General features: G+C 39.4%; 1 protein-coding gene across 1 annotated transcript in view; it reads left to right on the top strand.

Annotated features, from left to right (window-relative positions):
- The window catches only part of LOC145444389 (complement receptor type 1-like), a 51926-nt gene that overhangs the window by 3632 nt on the left and 26099 nt on the right, over window positions 1-22195 (top strand). The window contains exons 3-10 of the mRNA XM_080322368.1: window positions 198-303; window positions 1248-1399; window positions 2583-2746; window positions 4018-4189; window positions 10127-10318; window positions 12000-12179; window positions 18070-18300; window positions 20027-20215. Coding sequence (XP_080178494.1) covers window positions 198-303; window positions 1248-1399; window positions 2583-2746; window positions 4018-4189; window positions 10127-10318; window positions 12000-12179; window positions 18070-18300; window positions 20027-20215 — 1386 coding nt within the window. The remainder of the gene's footprint in view (window positions 1-197; window positions 304-1247; window positions 1400-2582; window positions 2747-4017; window positions 4190-10126; window positions 10319-11999; window positions 12180-18069; window positions 18301-20026; window positions 20216-22195) is intronic.

Genomic DNA, 22195 nt, shown 5'->3' with positions numbered 1-22195 from the left:
GATGCTATGATCATTACTACAAATCCTTGATATATTATTCTATAGCTTGGTATTCGGCGCTGCGTTCAATATATGCTTAAGTAAGTTTAAAAACTCTTTCCAAAACCAAAACTGTTATATGGAGACGAACAACTAGTTCAATTCATCATTCTTGGCAGTTCTTCTGCTAAAATAAATATTCATCCTATTTTGTACAGAGAAATGTCCACCAAAAGCGGATGTCGTTTTCGTTCTTGACTTCTCAACTTCTACGAAGGGCAGAGGAAGGAAAATGATGAGAATGCTGCTACAGAAATTCGTCAAGTATTATTTTTAAGCGTTTTTCAACTTCAAAGGATTAAATATCCCCTTCGATACATCGATAACAATCATTATTATAACGTCGGTTGCCAGGTCGGATGTATACATGCGACCATTATCACAGCTGGATTCCGTGCGTGCTTTTCAGATAGATTCTTCTAACCAAAACTATACGACCATATTGTGATATCGAAAATTAACAATATCGAAAATTCATATTACTTAAATAGTGTTACGAAATTGAATTTTCGATATTTCTATACAGTCGATATTTCTATATTTCATCTATAATAAAACGAAATTGTATTTTCGTTATCCGAAAGATGCATTATCGCGATGGCGAAAACACTTAATGCATCAGTATAATTCTGGATATTAAAAATTTTGGGAATATATGATGGGTCTCTCCCTAAATTAGTTTACAACGACATTTATCGAAGTAGCCAAATGTGGTCAACGTAGTCGCCATCGGGGATCAAGTTGAAGTATAATTAACGTATTAAATTTCAATCCAAGTATAAGTATAAGAAAGAATTTACAAGTAAATATAAAGTACGTATATAAATAGAAAGATTTTAGTCTATTTTTCCCCAAAAAACTGAAATATGTTGGACGTGAGAGTAGTCTAAATACATAACCACTCTAGTGACATTCAATTTATTAATATATTCATATTGACAAGAACACGAATATTTTCGGCTGACACTCGTCAGGGGTAGTCGTCGGGAACTAGAGAGAATCGAAAGGAACATTGTATATCAACAACCGTATCACATGTTACCACCGATGGTTGACATACGATGTTTCCAAATCCCTATTAGTCGCTGAAGATTACCCGTAACAAATCTCTGCTGAAAATAACCGTGTTTTTTTCGATATGTATATATTTTTCAATTGTATATATATTTTTGTAGCCGGAAAGTCTCTTAGGCGTTTATTTACTTCAGGGGTCTCAACATATCAGAGGACGGAATCAACGTGGCGGCAGTGCCGTACAACCGAGAAGTGACGGAAGATAAGGTCGTTCACCTAAACAACTACACTGACGACAAAGACGCGCTGTTGAAATCTCTCAGAAAACTAGGACGGCCGATGGAAGGTTTGTTGTAGATTGTGTTGGAAGTAAGCCACGTTTCCCCGGGAATTAACCGCCATCATCGAATTTGAATGCAAAGATACTCGATTGTTGCATTCTTGTTTGTTAGTACGTAGAGTACTTCCGCTTGGATTTGATTCCAATACGTATTGATTCGAGACTCTGAGCGCGTTTGGTTGAAATGCAACTCGCTGCTAAAACTGAATTCCAATGATATGACTATGCAATGAATCTGTGAACCACTGATGCTGCGCGTAATAAGGTACATGATGGATTTGAGTCCGAATCGAGTACTAATCGAGTCTAAGATTCAATTATCACTTATTATAACGCCACATGGATGATGTGGAAAGTTTAAATATGTATGTTACACAACGCATTGATGGTAATTTGGTAATTCGTGACCACACCTATTCCATTGTACTTTTTGAGAATGCTGAAGGTTGATCGCGACTTCGCAGATACTCCTTTTCTATCTAAAGAGCTATATCTTACATGTTTTAGAAGCTGTTATCGGAGCTGGGAAACTATAGGAAAGTTTCAGCCTTTTAAAATTAGAATTACAGTTATTACAGATTTTACAGAATTACAGATTTTGCCATATTTAAATTACGGATTCGCAAAACTTGAAAGTTGAATAAAATACCGAATTCCAATGAAATACAACAAAAAACAAGTTCATTTCATATCAAATCATAGTTAATCCGCAACACCATGATAATGGCGAATGTATCTACGCCATTATTGGCTCCTTTCGCCCTAAACAGTTCTCCCGTAGCATTTTATGGAAAGACATAAATTAGATTAGAATTATATTTCCGGCATTTGGTTATAATCAGTCTAATTAGACAGCTGGAATAAGTAATCATCAAGTATTAGAAGTCTTGCTGTGTTACGACCAATCGGTGGCGGGAGGAAAGTATCGAAACTATATAATTCACGTTGATAATGAAAATGTTAGTACTGGTTTAATTTCAGTAGTCGAAAAAATCCTTTTTCACTACTAAACCCGAATCATCACAATCAATACTCGATTTGTATTCGGGTAATTCAATCAACGTGTCCAGACCTGATCACGGGTGTGAGTTATTTGCGATTCAAAAATGGTACAGGATGAATAATCATTTTTGCTCCATAGAAAGCAAAAGATGATATAAATCATAATGTCAAAACTTATCTACGACAGGGTCGCATACTGGAAAAGCGTTGAATTATGTGAACGAAGTTATCTTGGCTACGGAAAACGGAAATCGTGATGACGCACCGGACGTGGTGATTGTAATGTCGGACGGGAGGGGCAGAGACGACATTGACAATCATCTCAACTCTCTTTGGGGATCTGGAGTTACGGTGAGTCAAATGATCGAATAGATTTCAAGTTACCATTAAATGTGAATAACTTCAATACACACATATATAATATAATATAATAATATTGAAATAAACCCGAATATTTTCGGCGGACACTCGTCAGGGGTAATCGTCAGTAACTAGTATAGAATTCAAAAGAACATTGCACGCGAGATTAAAGAATGCCGGGAGAAATCCAGATAGTGCCGGTCTGTGCTGTCTACTATATCATAAGTTATCGCCGACTAACGTGACGATATAATGTATGTTATAAATAAATACGCCCGGGCTGTCAAAATAATTCAGGAAATAACCAATTTCGATTAGACTGTAGCTTCCCAGTAGAAATGCTACGTAAATAATATTAGGTCCCGACCTTACGACATTCGATCCAAAGTACAGCTTTGTAGTTGAAGAAACGCAATATTGGTTTCGATTAAAGCCAGGCTGAAATTTGATTTTGAGACGATACCGATAAAGCCGATAACTAGTACCTTCACCGATAACCCCGATCTATTCCGCCGATACTCAAAAGATATAACATCTAGCTTAAGGTGCATTTACCAAACTTCAAAAGCATATATTCGAACAGCGTTACAACCCTTGCCATATACTTGGACGTGGAAAATCCAGAAAGGCTGTATCTACAACGTTGAAGCTATAAGGAATTTATCGATATTCACAGTCTAGCAATCGTTGATTGTATAGTTCTCTGCCTTCTCTCAACTACCATGTTGTGTGTCTGAGAGAACGTATATTTAGAAAACATTACGGAACGAAAATTAAGCATCTCGATATATAACAGCAACGTGGTTTTTGTTATTGGATATACTTTGTTTGGCGATTTTAACTCCATAGTTTTGTTCTCCATACTCGTTATAGAGCTATTTACGGCGTGGCATAGTTATGATATACATATTAACGACCCGTGTGATGTCTGGACGGGCTACTGGTGGCTTAGTCCGAAACAAAAACACTGCTTATCTAGAGTTCCGTGATTAGACACTAACTACACAATAGAGGTCGTTATTTAACTTGATGGCATGAACGTCAGCGTGTCGTAATGAGAGTTGGACGGACAACCAGAATTTCATTATTACGTTATAAAGTTCTCCCGTAGCGTTTTCAGGAAAATCAGAAGTTCCATTGCATAAATTAGATTGGAGTAAGATTACCTATTATTCAGTGTAATTAAACAACTAGAATTATGTAGCAGTCCAAGTCTGCCGTTCATATTAGCTTTTCGCGCCATTTGTTTCGTTCTCTTTTAGACGTACGCTGTGGGATTCCATCCTCGGAATAACCTGGAGATAATCGAAGAGCGTCTCCTGAAGATCGCGCAAGGAGATCCGTCGCGCGTTCACATAACCGACAAAGAGCCTGGAAAAACGGCCATTTACGAGCTGGCTGATCAACTGGGCAAGGCGTACTGCGTTGAATCAGGTATTGGGAGATTGGAAACGGGTTCACGATATTTGATTATGCGACAGAATGAAAACGACAGTTGGGCATGCGACATTTGATCGTGTGACTGTATAACAAAAACAACTAGCCCTATAATAGCAACAACCCTAACCCACGAGTAACCTCAACCAGAGTAGGAAAACTTTGCCGGATTATATTAACTGAATTACTGAGAACTTGGCAATTGAATAAAAGTCCGTATTTTAAGGAACTACAACAAACTTCAAGTTCGGTTCGTATCTAATTAGAGTTCATTCTCGTAAGAACTAGAGTGTTAATTGTTTGCACGCCAAGCTTGGCTCGTTTCGCACTATACAGTTCTCCTGTAGCATTTTCAGGAATATCAGAAATTAGATTGGAATTAAAAGTAGAGCATAGAAAGATTTTCGAAATTACATTAGAATTAGATTATTGGCATTCTGTTCTAAAATCAGTCCAATAAGATTACAGGTTTAACACTTACCCTAACTTTATTCGCCTGCTGAAGTGTCGCATGTTAGTTTTACCGTATGCTCAATTGCTCATATTACCACGGACCATTCAAAACGTATCGTAATTCCACTTCGTATGCATACATCGCAAAATGCATATAATATCAAACTTTTACGAGGAAGATAATTGTGATGGAATCATCAGATATTTTGCCTATATTAGACATACATAAACGTGTTTCTGACGCACCGATTGATATTAATATCATTATAATTGTTATTAATTAATAAATTCAAGTTGGGGTGTTTATGGCAACGAAGGTCTTTTGTACCACAAAATAATTAAATTCATCAACAACACACGCTACTTGATTGCTTTAGATAAGGACTACAACACATTCGCAATATAGAGTTAATTGTCATTAATTATATACGACGTCTTGATGCAGCTACAAAATCGATTACATGTTGTAAAATATCGCTATCAGTCAAGAATGTATCCGAGTTCTTTCGCCGTACAATGGTCAATTTTATTGCGCAAACTTGGAGTATAAATGTGGTTTGTGAAGGTGATGATGAACAACAACAACGAACCTTTAGTAGTCATGGATTTCGTCAGCACCCTACGCCTAAATAGCGATAACGTCCATCGTGATGATTACGCGCGATTTCTGAAGATGCGAATCATTCTCGTGACTTCAAAGAATGGCGCGTCTTACAAAAATGCGTAGCGCTTGAATTTAGCGACGCGCGCGTACCGAACTATTTATTATGACAGTGGCCGAAGTGGTTTTGGTTTATCTAAACCGAATCAGACGCCTACCACGACCTTTGCGAGAGCGAATTAACACCGATCATCAGTTTTAAATATATGTATCCGTTGAAAGCTCCAATTTACGAAGGCCTCTCTGTTAAATCGAATCCGTTCCTGTTATCAATTGCCATTTGTTTAACCCGATCGAAACGGCCGGCCTCAAGTCCAAATTTCAATGCATTTAGTAAAATGTTCATAAAATCTGAACCACGGGAGTTGAACCGACACCCAATATATCGCTGTAATCGTGAAACAGCCGCCTAACCAACTGAGCTACTCTCAAAGCGAGAGAGAAACAGGTGATGCCCCTATACCAAGAAGTGTTCTCAACTTTTAGAAAATAAAAGAGAATTTGATTTTTGAATTTGCGACTACGTCATACAAAGACCTGCTCGGGATAGAATCATCGCCTGACTGATTTCGCAAGGATATCAGGATTCTAAAATGACCTGAGTGAGGTTCTTACGATAATACAATCGAGAGTAACGACCGCTGATATAGCGATGGCTACAGTTGGATATAGCGCGATTGATGCCAGGCGTCTCGCATTCGGCGCACATACACGCGCCGTGAGTTATTCTAGTATCGACGACGTTCAATGATTCATTTCACCGCGCCGGTGTATATATTAGCTTTGTACGAGTTACTAAGTACTAGATAGTGCTTTGTCGAAACACACCTTGCTCTTGTACAACAACTAGAACTGAATATATAGTGGTTGGATTGACAGGTAGTCATACATGCAATATAAAATACAGTGTTTCACTGATATTTTACTGGGCATTTGAAAAAAGATTAGGTCATATTATGCAAGCCTTTTATCGATAATCGTGATGTACACAATCGCTTTGAGACAAGGGCTGTCTATTGAACAAATAGGCATTTTGAAAACCCAGTGTTCACGACATGCGCACCGCAGCAATCAGCTTCGAAGTGCACAACTCGACCGCTGACTCTACACACCTATTTTATTCGCTAATTTGACAATGGACATTGGACATTCAGCCATATTTTGCTTTTGTTCTCTACCATGGGCCAGATCTGAAACATTTTCACCAGAAGTGAAGCCATTTACGGACATAACTTTGCTGTCATATCGATTGCGCGTTGGAGATCTTGTAGCTCGTTGCACATATCATGCTGGTAATGCTGTATTAGTATAAAAAGCAGCAATCGATATGCGTAATCTGTAACAGCGAATCTGCGCTAATCACAACAGCAAATATATTACCGCGTGTTATTGTTTGGGTAATAACATAGTATCGCGGACGTTCAAATGATTCATTTCACTACGTCGGTATATGTAATCGCTTGTCTATCCTTTGTACGAGTTAGTGCCATGTGTTGAAACTAACATTGCTGTTGTACAACACGCGCATCGCAGCAATCAGTTTCGAAGTGCGTTCGTGACCGCAGACTCTACATACCTCGATCCGCTAAATTGAAAATCGACATTCAACCATATTTTTGTAAAAGAATTTATTGCATGGCGCAATATATCATGAAATAATGCACCACGTGTGTAATGCAATAGCAAATCGAAATAATAACAAACCAGCACATCTAGCACCAACACATGGAAAAACGTAAGAAACCATTATAGCATTGGCAACTGAAGTTATTGCAATTATATTCGTTGCCCACACTGCAATGATAATAGGTCAACTGCTTTGACAGAGTTACGCCGAATTTTCTTGCCTCTCTCGTGAATCATGGACGAATAAAATACTTTGAATCAAGAAAGTGCATTGATTAGATGGAACCGGGATTTGATGCCTGGCTTTGCTGGTCGTCAAATTTTCATAAATGACCTGCGCGTTGTGGACGGAAATCTCGAGCAGACACGAAAATACTTTTCAATACCAGAATCGCGACCGGAGCATTGATGTGCCGGTGCATTTCTTTTTATTCGCTACTACGGGAAAGACGTGAAACATTTCCACCAGAAGTGAAGCCATTTACGGACATAAATTTGCTGTCATATCAATAGCGGAGATCTTGTAGCTCGCTGAAGAACATCATGGCAGTATTGGTGTATTAGTATGAATAGCAAAAATATTCAATATGCGTAATCTTCAACAGCAACAGAAAATACATTGCTAAAACCCGCGCATGTTATTTCGTAACATAATTTTACTTCCAGTTCGAAGAATCTTCTGTGCGACTAATTTTTGATTATAAGTATTCCAATAGATGGGCAATGGGCATAACCAGCACATGTTAGGAGAAAAGATCTGCAAATGAATTTGATGTCTCGGAGATGCGCTGATTTAGGTCACGGGCGCTGGTTTATCTCACGCGCGCACATTCACGCGAACGTCGTGGCGAATTGTATTTTGCGCAAAACGTTTTTATGTATTCAATCTGCATTTTGAACAGGCTATTCGATAGTATAAGATGTTATTTATGGCTCGACGTATGCGTATTGATAATAGCTATCCATCTGTAATAGTTGTAATTGTCTACGACCAGAACAACCCAGGAAATTTTGGATTAAGTAAAGCGTGTTCGTGAAAATACGCTCAGTAATCATTAATGAGTGTGCCGTTTCGATCGGGTTAATATCGATGATCAAATACTCGATTGCCTATTACAATACGTGAAATATATTCATTACAAATAGTCTGACATATATATCCTAGCAAATTGGAGGGGGTACCGATTTGAATACTATCAGTATCAAGTATCACAGTACTGTAACATTGTACTATCGCTCGAAACAATTTAAAGATTTTCAAACCTTTGCGATATCGTTATCCTTTTATTTCAATAAACTATTGAATAATATATTGAAATCGAAATAACCTTTTATCGAAATCCGCAAAGGAGTTTGTGTCGACAGAAGGAGTTCATGTATTGTTTGTTTGTAATCTGCATGGTGTATGTCGACTGCTATGGTCAGGTCATTTACACCAGGCCAATGTTCCTCATTGTTATTCCGTAGCTGCTGAATTGTCGCACGGCCCACTTCTAGGTTTTTATAATGCACCGCTTACACGGATGCTACGGCGAGGAGGAGCCCAGAGGAGTTCATGTATAATCTAAAACAGTGAATTGAGCTTAAGCCATTCTGTTCGCATTGATGATTTGAATTGCCATGCTGGTGGTGTGATATTTCGTGTTACGACTGTTGATATACAAAGTTCTTTCCGATTCTCTACTAGTTGCCGACGATAAGCCACCCCTGACGAGTGTCAACCGAAAATATTCGGGTTCATTTCACTATGTATATAGTATTCAATTGTATATTGAAATTATATTTCTTCAGGGGTATCGTGAAGGGGTTATTATTAGAGCCCGACCGATATTGGATTTTTGAGCCGATACCGATAAAACCGATATCCAGTACCTTCACCGATAACCCCGATATATTCAGCCGATATTCAAAAGATATGGAATCTAGCTCAAGGCGCATATTCAACACCTCAAGAGTATTTAATTGAACATGTTTACAGCCATTGCTATACTTAACATGAAATGAATGATCTGGGGGGCAATAAAAATATATCAGTAGCACCAGTCTAGCAGTTGCAGATTACAATTCACGAAGCATAATTTCTCTGCGTTTTCTCCAGGGAGTGAACTTGTATGGTATTCATAAATGATGAAGGCTATACGGTACTAAACACAGTGAACAGTCTTTCCCTTGGTACCGTAGTTGGTAGCGCAGCAAGAACTGGGAATCTTTGTTTATTTTGATTCCACGACAGCGGGGGATCTTTTCTTCATTGGTTCCACCAAATATTGATATTCTTCTGGCAGTGCACCTGGAGCCTTCAGAACATCATTAACAGCTGAAGAGAATGTGCAAAACAACTCAAATTGTTCACGTCAGCTCCACCCATCCCCTTGACTATGACCAGCATTTCAACAATCAGCTGATCAATCTTTTACACACTGTCAGAATTGGCCCATGTCATTATGGAATCAAAAATATTCGTATGAATTATTGGCTCTTTTTGCTTGATTTTCTTGCACTCTATGCCCGCATATTCCTTATCACGGATGCCTGTCAGTCAGATGACTCCAATACTCCATACATTACTGGTATTTTTCGCTTTACACGCGACCTTTTTCTCTGTCATCACGACGGTCAGTCCAGCTTGAATGAAGTTTTCATTTCTCAAATGAATCGATTGAAATCTTCTGCATATAACTTTCTATTCACTCGATGTCTGCTCTCTGTCTCTGGTGTTCGATCACCGCAGGGGGATTCCCACTGAAGTCACTGGGGCATAACGGTGAAATTATATTTTTCACGTAGGGCTACGGGCCTGTGTGCATTGCACCTTGGCCATTTATCTTTATAATTTACTGACATTCAGTGAAGACTTTGCGTCTTCTCTGACTCCTTACGACCATGTTGTGACGTCACGAAAATGGCCGATATTTTTTTACCTCCAGTGGCCGATACCGATATTTCTTTCCAAGTGTGATATCGACTCGATATTATCGGCGAGCCGATAATCGGTCGGGCTCTAGTTATTATAATGAGAACCACAAGACCTGTATAGTATCACGAACTACACAATGCATGCAGTATGACGAAACCATGCTTTTGTTCTCGTCAACGCTACGTTTATTTGTTGATATTTTGATTCGACTTCCACTGTCGAAGTAACAGACTAACTGCAGTTCATGATATCAGCACACGATTATCTTTTGTGACAGTGACGCGGTGCAGAGTGTCGACTTCTCTCGCTCCCATGAACGGCACCGTATCGTGCACGAATTACAACAAGGTAGGATCGACGTGCACGTTTCAATGCGACGAAGGCTTTATCGTCATTGGCGAGAGTTCGGTCAGTTGCGAAGCTAAAAAGACTACCAACGAATGGAACGTGGAGTTTCCGGTGTGCGCACGTGAGTATTGCAAAACCATTCCCTGGCATTGTGCGTCCTAGCCTGATTTCGCGGAAATACCATTTCCTCGTGATAGTGCGCGCCGGACTTTACGTAGACCTTCGCAGAACGTATCGGCCTCGCGCGACATGACCTGTCGCGACCTTTGGCTGTAACGTGGATAGGTATTCGCATGGTTACAACGTGCCAGTGCATTTTGATTATGACGCCCGCAAATTACTTCATATGAATGAATCAGTCCCGTATAAAAACCAGAAGTTGACAGCTAGCTAATAATAGTCGCCTAATTAGACTGAATCAAGCCGGCGATCTAATTTGTGAAATGATTTTATGGTTTGATTTTATTTTAATATAATTTATGGTTTTTTTCTGAAAATGCTACAGGAGAACTGTATATTGCGAAACAAGCCAAGTTCCCTGTACTGACATTTGCCGTTCTCATGCTCATGAGAATGATTTATGATTTGATACGAACTAAACTACATTGAATATCGGGAATTTAGTAATTCTAAGTTTAATCAAATCTTGAAGAAAACTGTGTAGCTATAAATCTAATTTTAGTCTAATTCGGAACAGCTGAAAATACTTTAGTTGTCCAAGACTTATGGTGCCAATACCATTTGATTATGACACCGGTAAAATACGTCATCCAAGTGAACCAGTCCTTATCAAACGGGATTTCTCGCTAAGAGGGTATATGACATGAACTCTACAGTTTAAACTGCACGATTTGGTCTCTCACTTTGTTTATTGCTAACATGTTGTGGGCTGCTCAGTTTGGTTTATCAGCAATTTCGTCATTTCGAAACATCGCAACATTGCGGTAAAATGAAAAGATAGGAGGGGTCGATAGCATACACCAACTTTAGGCTAAAATATGTAAATAAGAGATATGTACACTGTACATTGTACAGTACATTATACACGGAATTAGAAGCAACTGAAAATAACATGGTAAGGACAACCGATGAAAATAGCTTGTTTTGGTATAGGTGAAATCGATATGCCAGATCGTGGTCTGGTAATCTAAATCTCATACTCGTATTCAGCAGAATCTGCTCGTATTTCGTCGTGAACTTGGACAATGTTACATTGCTCTACGGCTGTAGGATTGTATACAAAAGTTGTGGTCCGTCTTACTTGATATAAAGAGATGCGTTCTGTTGCGATACGTGCTGAAGCCTGTACGACATCTTGGATGTCACACTCATTTCATGTTCACCTGTTTTGCGACAAGGCAGCTAGACATGTATTACTCAATTGAGCTTCCCTAAGGGTAGAGTCCTCGGGCGTATATATTTCACGTTTTCTAAAATGAGAACTATTTCCTGAAATCAAATAAATAATCCCGATGCACAGGCGCCAGATGCTTGTCTTGTTTTTTGAGAAATAGCGCGTCACGCAAGTTCAGGCATGAACGCAATCATTTGCTGATATGTCATGCGACAACGACTTCTATATTCGTTCGCATATTTTGGTCGCATTAGCGGGGAGATTAAGAATGGGAATTGCATTTTACGACGCTGTTATCGATGGTAGTTTCGTTGGTTTGAGCCATTGCGGTATACATATACATCGCATTAGCGCAAAGAAAAGACACTGTTAATCTCTACAATCTGACCGTCGATATTTACACGTATTTCGCCGTCGTCATCACATCTCTGTACCTGTTTTTACATAGCACGATGTCAAGAATTGTTCACGGAGAACGGAAATGTCGTGTGCAGCTCTGGTAATGACGTGGGATCGATGTGTACGTTTGAATGCGAGTCGGGCTACTTTCTGACCGGGGAACCGGACACCAACTGCTTGGAGCTGCCAGTGGGATCAGCCTGGAACCCTCCCCCTCCAAAATGCGTCGGTGTGTAATCAATGAGTTATTCAATTCTCGTAAAATCGTAAATGAACTGTCAACAATAAATGGCTGAACATTGGGCATAATGATAACACACAACACTAGCACATCACACAAACGTTTACAAGGACACTTTGTGAACTGATACAGTTATCTAAGGCTTAGGCAGTTATAGTTAACATGGAGAACAAATCCATTGAGGTAAATCATCAAACAAATCCTATTCTATAACAACATAGCAGCTGATCAGAACTGATAAATGATATATTGAATTACTGCGGTACAGCTAATGCGATGTCATTTTATGTAATGGCGTCATCGTGAAGACCTGCCATGCAATGCTTACCACCTGTTCCGTCAGCTACGAGTTAGCCTCATAAACACTGGCTTTCAAAGCCCTTTCCGGGCATAATTTCTCTTCCTTTGTATTTCTTAGGAAAAATAATTCGAATACTCAAATCCGAATCAATTATTGATTGTAAAAATTCGAGTCGTGTATGGCGATGGTGACAGACGATTTCTGTCGAGTGCGTAAACGACCCTAGCTACTGCGATGTATTTTATCAAGGAGTGTTATAGTTTTGATCATTGGTGCCTAACCTTTGTCAGAGTCGGGGCCGCATTTCAATCTGCATGGTGCGTATATGGAACCACATGAAAATACGCAATTACTTAACACGAACATCTTAAAACATGCGTATACAAATACACTTCTGTATATTCTGTGTCGAATATTTAAGCATTGATAGACGTAGATTGGAAAGTTATATTAAATGAAACAAACTGCAAACACGTATCATTATTACATCACAATATATATATATATATAATTGGATAGTAACATAGTATAGTCATATTGAGATAAACCAGAATATTTTCGACTGACTTCATCAGGGGTAGTCGTCAGCAACTACTAAAGAATTGGAAAGAACATTATATATCAACAATCATATCTCAAAATATGACGTCACCAGATATACTATCCGACAGATGCTTGCCAATGGCAGAATTTAACGCATAAATCAGCATATCCCTATATTTATTTAGAACACGGGCTTCACACCCGGTGGAAAGCTCACCCTTGACTAATCCCCCCAAGCTTGATGCGCAGCAATCTAAGGACATAAATTCTGCCATTGGCAAGCATCTGTTGGATAATCCCGCGTGTGCGGAAATTTATCAAGACGACAGATTTCGCGTCGCTGGAAGGGGCCGTTCACACTTTCATTTGTGTGCCTTGGGGTCGACTTTTATCAAAATACATCATCCAAGGCTGTTTCAACAAATAGAGTTTGTGTACCATCTAAAAATAGTACATTAGAGGCTGTCCTATTCGGAATTGCATGCTGGTGAGGTCATATTTTGTGACACGAATGTTGATGAACAAGGTTCTTTCCAATCGTCTAGTACAGTGGTTCTTAAACTTTTTTGAGCGCGACCCAAATCTGAGTTTCATGATCACCTCACGACCCAAATCTCAAACATAAAAAAATGTATTTTTTGTGTTACCACTCTGCTAATTTTTCAGATAAGACACAGACAACCAGTTATAGTACACAGTACTATGAAAGAACAATTTATTAGAGACAGATCATTCATTCAGTGTGATTGATGAAACTGAAAGTTCTCTTTCATAATATTTTCAATGCACGGCTCTATCTTACTGAGCGCAATGCGCAAATCGTCTCCAGGATCGAGGCGATTGCGAGCCTTGGTTTTAACAACCGTCAGTGCGGAAAATCCTTGCTCACACAGATAAGTGGTCGCAAATGGGAGCAGAAAAGCCATTGCTTCGTTACCGATTATTGGCTGTTCCTTTTTAACCGAAGTCCAGAACTCTCCAAGTGACGCAGAGGAAAAAAGAAGTCGATGGAATTGGTCATGATGCAGGTCGATAAACTCTTCCTGTAGTCCTGCAACATCCTCTGGTAAATTGTCAACCCTTGCCAAAAACGGATTTGTGACCCACCACTGAGATGCCTCATTTCTGTCTGGGATGTAGCGATCGAACTCCGTGATCAGGTTTTCCAAATGGTCCATTAGAATGGGTTTGATGATACCCAATCTGCTAATAGCAATCTGATTCCATTCCTCCAGATACTCGTTCATGGATGGAAACGCTGCTGTTCGTCCACGCTCCAGTTTCTTCTTCCAGATCTGCAGCTTTTCTTTGAAAGCAGACAGCTTCTCGGAGAGACTGATAATGTTTTGATTTCTGCCTTGCATTGATGTGTTAAGATCGTTGAGTGCGGTGAAGATGTCGTTTAAGTAACATACTTTTAGCATCCACTCTTTATCTTCGAACCGAATGGCATGACGATGTACTTTTTCATTGAGAAATACCTTCAGTTCCGTTCGTAGATCTACCAGACGGCGCAAGACCTTACCGCGAGAAAGCCATCTCACACTGGAGTAGAATAGGAGATGTTGGAATTGAGACCCATGGTCGACACACATCTGCTCGAACAGACGAGAGTTAACAGCACTGGATTTGATGAAGTTGACTACATCAACAACCTCCTGCATCACTGCCGAAAGATCCGGAGACAAATGTTTCGCAGCAAGATTTTCACGGTGCAGAAGACAGTGGACGACTTGGACATTAGGATTGACTTGCTTGACTCGTGCAGTAAAGCCCTGTCGAGCACCAAGCATTGCGGGAGCGCCGTCAGTGCACAAGCTGACACAGTTTTCCCAGTTAATGCCTTCTTTTTGTTGGAAGTTGTCCACGACGTTGAAGATGTCCTTGCCCGTTGCTGTTGTTGCTAGTGGTGTGCAAAACAGAAATTCTTCTTCGAGGTCCATATCACCCTCGTACCTCACATAAACCATTAGCTGCGCGTGCTTTCCAGTGTCGGTTGACTCATCCAATTGATAGCTCCACTTTCCCGCCTTCTTCATTCGGGCAACCACTTGGTTTTTTTATATTCAGTGAAAGGTCTTCGATGCGCCTTTTGACTGTGTCGTTCGATAGTGAGACGGACTGCAATTTCGAGGCCACGTCGTCGCCGCATACGAGTCTGGCCATGTCAATGGCTGCAGGCTTAACAAGCTGTTCTCCAATCGTATGCGGTTTCATCGTTTTACCTATTCGTAGCGAGACTACATACGATGCCAGCGTGGCTTGCTTGGAGGCTAAAAGCGCTGGATTCGTTGCTGAACAAAATCGGCTTCGTTTCAGTACCGCTTCTCGGTGCTGAAAATAAATACGATTCTTTTTCGCATGTTGCGGGTGCTTTGTTCCCAAATGTCTCTTAAGTTTGTTCTTCTTCAGAGATTCGTTTGACAACACTTTATGACACAGCACACATTGTGGCTTTGCAGCACCATGATCATTGATACAAGTGAATCCCAAGTCTAAAAATTCTTGCTTGTAGGAATACTTACTCATCCTTTAATGCTAATGCTAAGCGCGCTCGAATCATGACGCAACGCAGCAGATAATCGATGATCACCTCGCAAATCACAATGTATCAGATCAGATGGAAGTAGCAAACAAATTTCGATGACAGCGAGGTATCTTGACCTTAATTACCAAAGCTAGGATGTAATCACGAAAGTGCGCGCAGATCATATTACAGCACAGTGGAAGATCTCTCCATTTTGCGCTCAAAGACGAACACTCGAACAGTGAAGACACGCAAATGAATTATAGTCTGTTGCCGTTTGATACAAACAATCTGGATTAATTTTGTTTTAAATCAATATGATTTTTACTGTCTGCCAAGATGGTGTAGTATTTTTGGTGTGTGGAGATGGTAAAGACTAATTACTGCTCGAGCTTGTGCGATTGCATCATGTGAATAACAGTGGCCTGGCGCAGGCTTAGATTCGCGATCAAAATGCATTCCATTCCTTAACTTAGTCTTTTTAGCAGCTACTGGGCTAAGTAGTTACGCCTAGTGTAGCTGCGCTGCCATTGAAACTCTTAGAAAACCACTTATGATGCAATAATCCACTAAGAAGCTAAATGAAATGCGTATGATGAAGCAATAATCCACTAAGAAAATTGAATTTTGACAGATTTGAATCACTATGTCGCGACCCATTTTCTGACCCTCCGCGACCCATGTTTGGGTCGCGACCCATACTTTGAGAACCACTGGTCTAGTAGTTTCTGACGATTACCCCTGGCGAGTGTCAGCCGAAAATATTCGGGTTCATTTCTATATGAATATACTATTCAATTGTATAGGCAAGTTCTGTACCTCCAAGAAGCTCTTCATAATATATATGTCGTGATATAATAGCTCTTCAGTCATCTTGTACATTGATACATACTAGGAATGGTGTGAACGTGAGGTTCACGTTCGCGATCTGTGTGTGAACCGCGGAAATTTAGAGGCTCACGCTCACAAACGAACCTTGGTAGGTTCTTTACCGTGAACCTTTTTCATATATTTCAATTTTCACTTCATTATAACATCTTTGGTTGAAATTTATTGCATGTAAACTGCGGCCACTATATGCATGGCGCTGGCAGCATAGAGAATCAACACTAAAGCAGCAAGCAACTTTGACAATCTCAAAAATTTTACTTGCTTTGCTACAAAAGCTGGAATATTTAGTAACTCTCTGCTGTGAGCTTGACTATCAACCACACAACATCAAGAGCGAAATACACTACATCTAGGTAGTCGCCGAATGATGCTTTCAACCAATGAAATTGATATTGTTGTCTGATGTAAAAATAATCTAGCAGGCGGGGTCATTCTTTATATCATATGTTTATTGTATCATAAAAACCAAATCCGTGGGATTGGGGTGTTGGCTACTGTTGTATAACTTTTTATTGGGGTAATATCGGTAGCAAGTAGAAACCCGTTTTACAGTCTGCTCAATGTCAACGCAGCCATACTCAGCAGCGGAATACATTGTCCGGTTTGGCATAGACCGTTAACGTGTTCGCATATATATCCCCTTGCAAGTCCTCGTCGAAATAGTTAGCAAAGTGACGGAATGTATTGATTTTACGGGATTATTACTTTAATTTGATTGCCCCAATTGATACATTTGGCGACGGTTAAAACGTCTATATGTACTTCAACATAGTGGCATTATGTGGCCCGAGTCGCTGCTTGGTATCTTGCGCATTAATATAGACTGTCACTTCACTGAAATGTATGTTTGGAATTGGCAATATGACGTCTCGTGACGTCATGAGGTTCACGTTCGCGTACACACGAACCTGAACCTTTCAGAGTTTCACACCATCCCTGATACATACACCTGAAGAAGTTTGCGAGGAAAATATATACGCGTAGTAATACTGGACGTAGTACGATTTCTGCTTGGGTACAATCCATTATTTTGGCGCTACTCAAATTGTATGTACACTTCACAGAAAGAATCTAAAAATGTCTATAACCAGTAAAAAGCAAGATGTATCCCGTTATGTTTGAGTATCAGTACATGCGTCTGACGCTAGTCTGCTGAAAATATTCGGATTTATTTCAATATGAATAAACTATTCAGTTCTGTATTCACGAGAGTTATATCGGAACTAATTTTTTTAAATTTTTGTAACTGACACCTTCCTGTAAATCAGTGGTTCTCACCCCCCCCCTTGGGGCGTGAAAGCATCTGAAGGGGGTGCGTAGCCGCGGTCAACTGAATATTTTTTCGCCATCCGCGCTAATTACCTTCAACTGGTGGTTTTTGGTTTGTCTATATACCGACTTTCTTGTTTGAGAATTCTGTCATCAGCACTCATAAACCTTCCATCCTTTGGGATTGCTAGCATTCTGATATGACGATAAGGGGGGCGCGCGTAAATTTTCACTATCATAAAGAGGGCGTGTCTAAAAAAGTTTGAGAGCCATTGCTGTAAATAGTTGAGTATCCCTGCTACATACGATGATACAGAAATCCATGAACCGCGTACGCTTCATTACAGATCGCGAATCGGACTTGGAGCTGTTGAAGCGAACTTTTCCCGAAAGCTGCTCACCGCCGCAACCTTTCCCTCCGCGTAACGGAAGCGTTTTCTGCACAAACGCCAACGAGATCGGCTCCGTCTGCACGTTCATCTGCCAAGACGGATTCATTCAGGAAGGAGATCCCTTCACATCCTGCCTGAAAACAGGAAAAGCAGCGCGATGGACGATGGCGTCGGCTTCATGCGTTGGTATGAAGCAGATTTAAGCATCTTGACTGGATCATTATATTTATTTAATTTAGACAGATCAGAATAAAATGCCCGTAATCCAACTTTTTTCTGATTTGTGGAATGTTTTTGGTCGCTGCTAATTTCTGGTTTTCCTGAAAATGCGACAGGAGATATGTATCGTGCAAAACGAGTCAAGCTTGGTGCACATGTCATACAATTGCCATTCTCGTGCTTATGAGAATGATCTCTCATTTGATATGAACTGAACTGGGTTTTGGTGTATATATTTTTAATCCTGAACTTAACTCAATTTTTAAGTTTTTTGAATTCGGTAATTCTAATTACAATCGAAGTTCAAAAATACTGTGTAGCTATAATTTTATTTGGAAAATCCGACAATCTTCAAGTAGTTCAGCTCTTTTTTCATTTTGACTAGAGCCTGACCGATTATATTATCGGTTCGATCATCGTTGGTACTCAATTAGAATCGTAATTTCCTACTCAAATAAAAGTAGAAGTATAGCGATTTCAAGTAAGTAAAAAGTATATCCAGGAGTAGTTTTGCTCAAAAGAACTGAAACTATCAAGTAGAAGTAGAAGTAGCCAAAAATCACAACCATGTAAGTACTTAGTACTCAAGTATACTCTGCCAAAGTGAAAATGCTTCGTTACCAGCACCACTGCTTGCAAACGTCGAGACGCAATGCTCTGCTCTGAAAATGCAAGTTAAACCAGATACCATAATTTTTAATCAGCGTAATCGGTGGAGGTGGTTCTACTACTAGTTCGAGTAGATTTTAGCTACTTGTACCACTTCATGGTTACGATTTAGAATACTTCCACTCCATTTAACACTGTTCAGTAGGGCTGTTCAAAATTTATTCTTTCAGAAGTTATCGGATACTTGATAAAATTGTTAGGCTGCCTAAAAACCGATGTACAACAAATATGGCTCAATTCCAACCTGTAGAAGCAGTGCTATATAAGAAATAAGTTTATATTTATTTAATGAAAATCATAAATAGTTTTCAAATTTTACTGGAAACCACAGGAAATTGTTGGGTTGTCTGAAAAAAACGATGCACAATAAATTTGTCTCAATTTCAATCAGTGGAAGCTAAGTTATTTATGCTAAAAATTTCAGGTTTCAAATCATAGTATTTACGGTGGGTTGATCTGAAATATATAATGAAAGCATTTCCCACCGTAAATACTATCTATTTCAAATCCAAAATTTTGTACTCCAATCACTTCGCTCATACTGGACGGGATTAAGCTAAATTCTTTGTGCATCGTTTTTTCAGACCACCTAAAGATTTCATTGGGTAGTCAGTACAATGTGAAAAATTTTTATGTAAATTTTTATTAAAGAAATCCGAACCTATTTATTATACAGCAATGCTTCTACTGGATAGCATTTTTTAGGTAGCCTAACAATTTTCCAAAATAGTCAGTAACATTTAAAATGAAAAGTGAATTTTGAACAGCCCTAGTGTTCAGTTTTCTAGGCAAAACTAGACTTATAATACTTTTCTTCTTGAGTCATTTGAAACTTGCTACTTTTATTTCCACGTCTGCGTGAGACACAACGACCATCTCTGCGTGCCAGTTAATTTTATCTTTCTAGCTCTATTTATGCTGGAATGCGATATCTTATCCGTCGTGGGCCACGTTCTGCATTCCTTTACTACAAGCGCTGATATCGAGAATGTTGTGAAATGATTGATCGCTTTTTCTTCTTTAGAGAGATGCACCGCTACCAAAGATATCACTCCAACTCACGGAGGGATAACCTGCTCGGAACAAGGAGAGCTTGGATCCGAGTGTATATTTCATTGCGACGAAGGATACTTTCTGGAAGGCTCGGACACGACAGCTTGCATAAGAACCGGCAATGGATTGCAGTGGAGCTTCCAGCCGCCTCGATGCATACGTGAGGATGAGTTTGCTCTTTTGGGTTGTGTTTGCGCGAGCGCAATGTTAGGCATAATAATTCTTGTTCGCTCGGTTTATCATACAGTATCAACGAAACTAATTGATTAATATTTGCATCATATATACAGGATGCTCGGTTGAGTTTATTATTAATTTCACCAATGCAAAACAACACAAGATTGCGATAAAATGAGAAGATATAGGAATGTGTTTGAACGAATTGGAGTGTCCTTTCAATTAAACATCGACTTTGCCTTAGAACGTAGATGTGAGGCATGCACACTCAATGGATAGTAACATGAGATAACAAAACGACTAGCGATGTAAGTAAATCAAAATGCATGTGTTGATAGATGAAATACACATGTCAGATCATAGTCCCGTAATGTCGAGCTCTGACCAGTAGTGTTAATTATATGGGATATCTGAGGCGAAACCGTTTAAGCCGATAACTTGCACCTTCACCGATAACCCCGATTTAATATTTAACCGATATTCAAAAGATATGGCATATCAAGCTTAAGGCGCATTTTCAAAGCTTCGCAGCATTTACTGGAACAGATTCACAGCCATCGATATGCCTGGACATAAAATAAAATAGAAGATTGCATCTGTATAGGAAATAGATCAGTATTCCCAGTATAGCAGTGGCAGATTATAGTTCTCTCTGACTCTCTTCTATCATGTTGTGACGTCACGATAATTACCGATTTCTTTTACCTCTAATGGCCGATAACTGTATTTCTTCCAAAAAGTGTAATATCGATTCGATAGTATCGGCGAACCGATTATAATCGGCAGGGCTTTCGTGTTACATGACTTTAACCACAACTGAACTATCGCGTGTTTGATGAAACTTTTCATCTAACCCACGGGGAAATAGAGGTAATTTGGTCGCAAAATATTTGTGTACCGAAAATTCCGTAATAACGCAAATATCTCTTAAACGGCTTTAACCACAATTAACCTAATACGCGCTTTTGATGTAACTCTGGGAGTTATACAACGTGATACCAAAAACTATTCGTAAAGTCCACGGAAACATAGCGAAAACCTGGATGCAATAAATTTTTATACCAAAAATTCCATGATATCGTCAATATCTAATAAACGTCTTCAGCCACAACTGAACCAATACGCAGGTTTCATGTAACTCTGGGAGTTATACAACGTGATACCAAAAACTTGTCATATAACCCACGGGGACATAGACAAAACTTGATTGCAAAAAGATTTTATACCAAAAATTCCATGATATCGCCGATATCTCTATAAATATAGTGCTATAGCTTGCGTTCCGACACGCTAAGCAGAGTGTATCAATCAGCGCGTATGCTATATGATTAATATATTACAATTTGCGACTGTAATTTTTCAACTGTCTGACAGTATGAACAATGAGAAATTGATGTTTGTAAATTGGTCACTTGTCTATTTTGGGATACGAAACTTCCGGTTAATCACTTCCAGTATGTCAATTTATTTGAACGACGCGAAAACAATTGTTCCCTGCAGAGCCGAATGAAATATCGACCTGGCGCATTTTTATATCTCGTTAAAATTTCCGTTTCGTGAGCACAATCTCTGATAGTATCTCAGTAAGAAAATACCATAGGCGCATACTTGAAACGAGAATTTCCGGTTCAAACAGATGCAATTCGAGTAAAATATATACCAACTTCCCGTCAAGTCAATGATAAAAACTGGACACATGCAGAGATATAGATGGATACATTCTACTTGTCCCACTATAGTTAAAATCAGGTATTTGTGTACGTACAATTGGAAATGGTGCGTGTAACTGCGAATGGTTTTTTGCACCATGTCATTTCAATGCTGCCAATTATATTCTATACTATGTATAGACTATCCTAATTTAGATAGATAGATTACTTTTATTTGTCGCACCGGTACGACCGGTACCGGCGACTCATTACAATGAATATAAATACATAGGCATACCAGACAACAAGTAATA

The sequence above is a fragment of the Botryllus schlosseri genome, chromosome 8, assembly GCF_051294905.1.
Source record: "Botryllus schlosseri isolate E-star chromosome 8, Bs_hap1, whole genome shotgun sequence".
Lineage (NCBI taxonomy): Eukaryota > Metazoa > Chordata > Ascidiacea > Stolidobranchia > Styelidae > Botryllus > Botryllus schlosseri.
The sequence above is the reverse complement of the archived record's forward strand: the minus strand, read 5'-3'. Positions and strand labels throughout refer to the sequence as shown.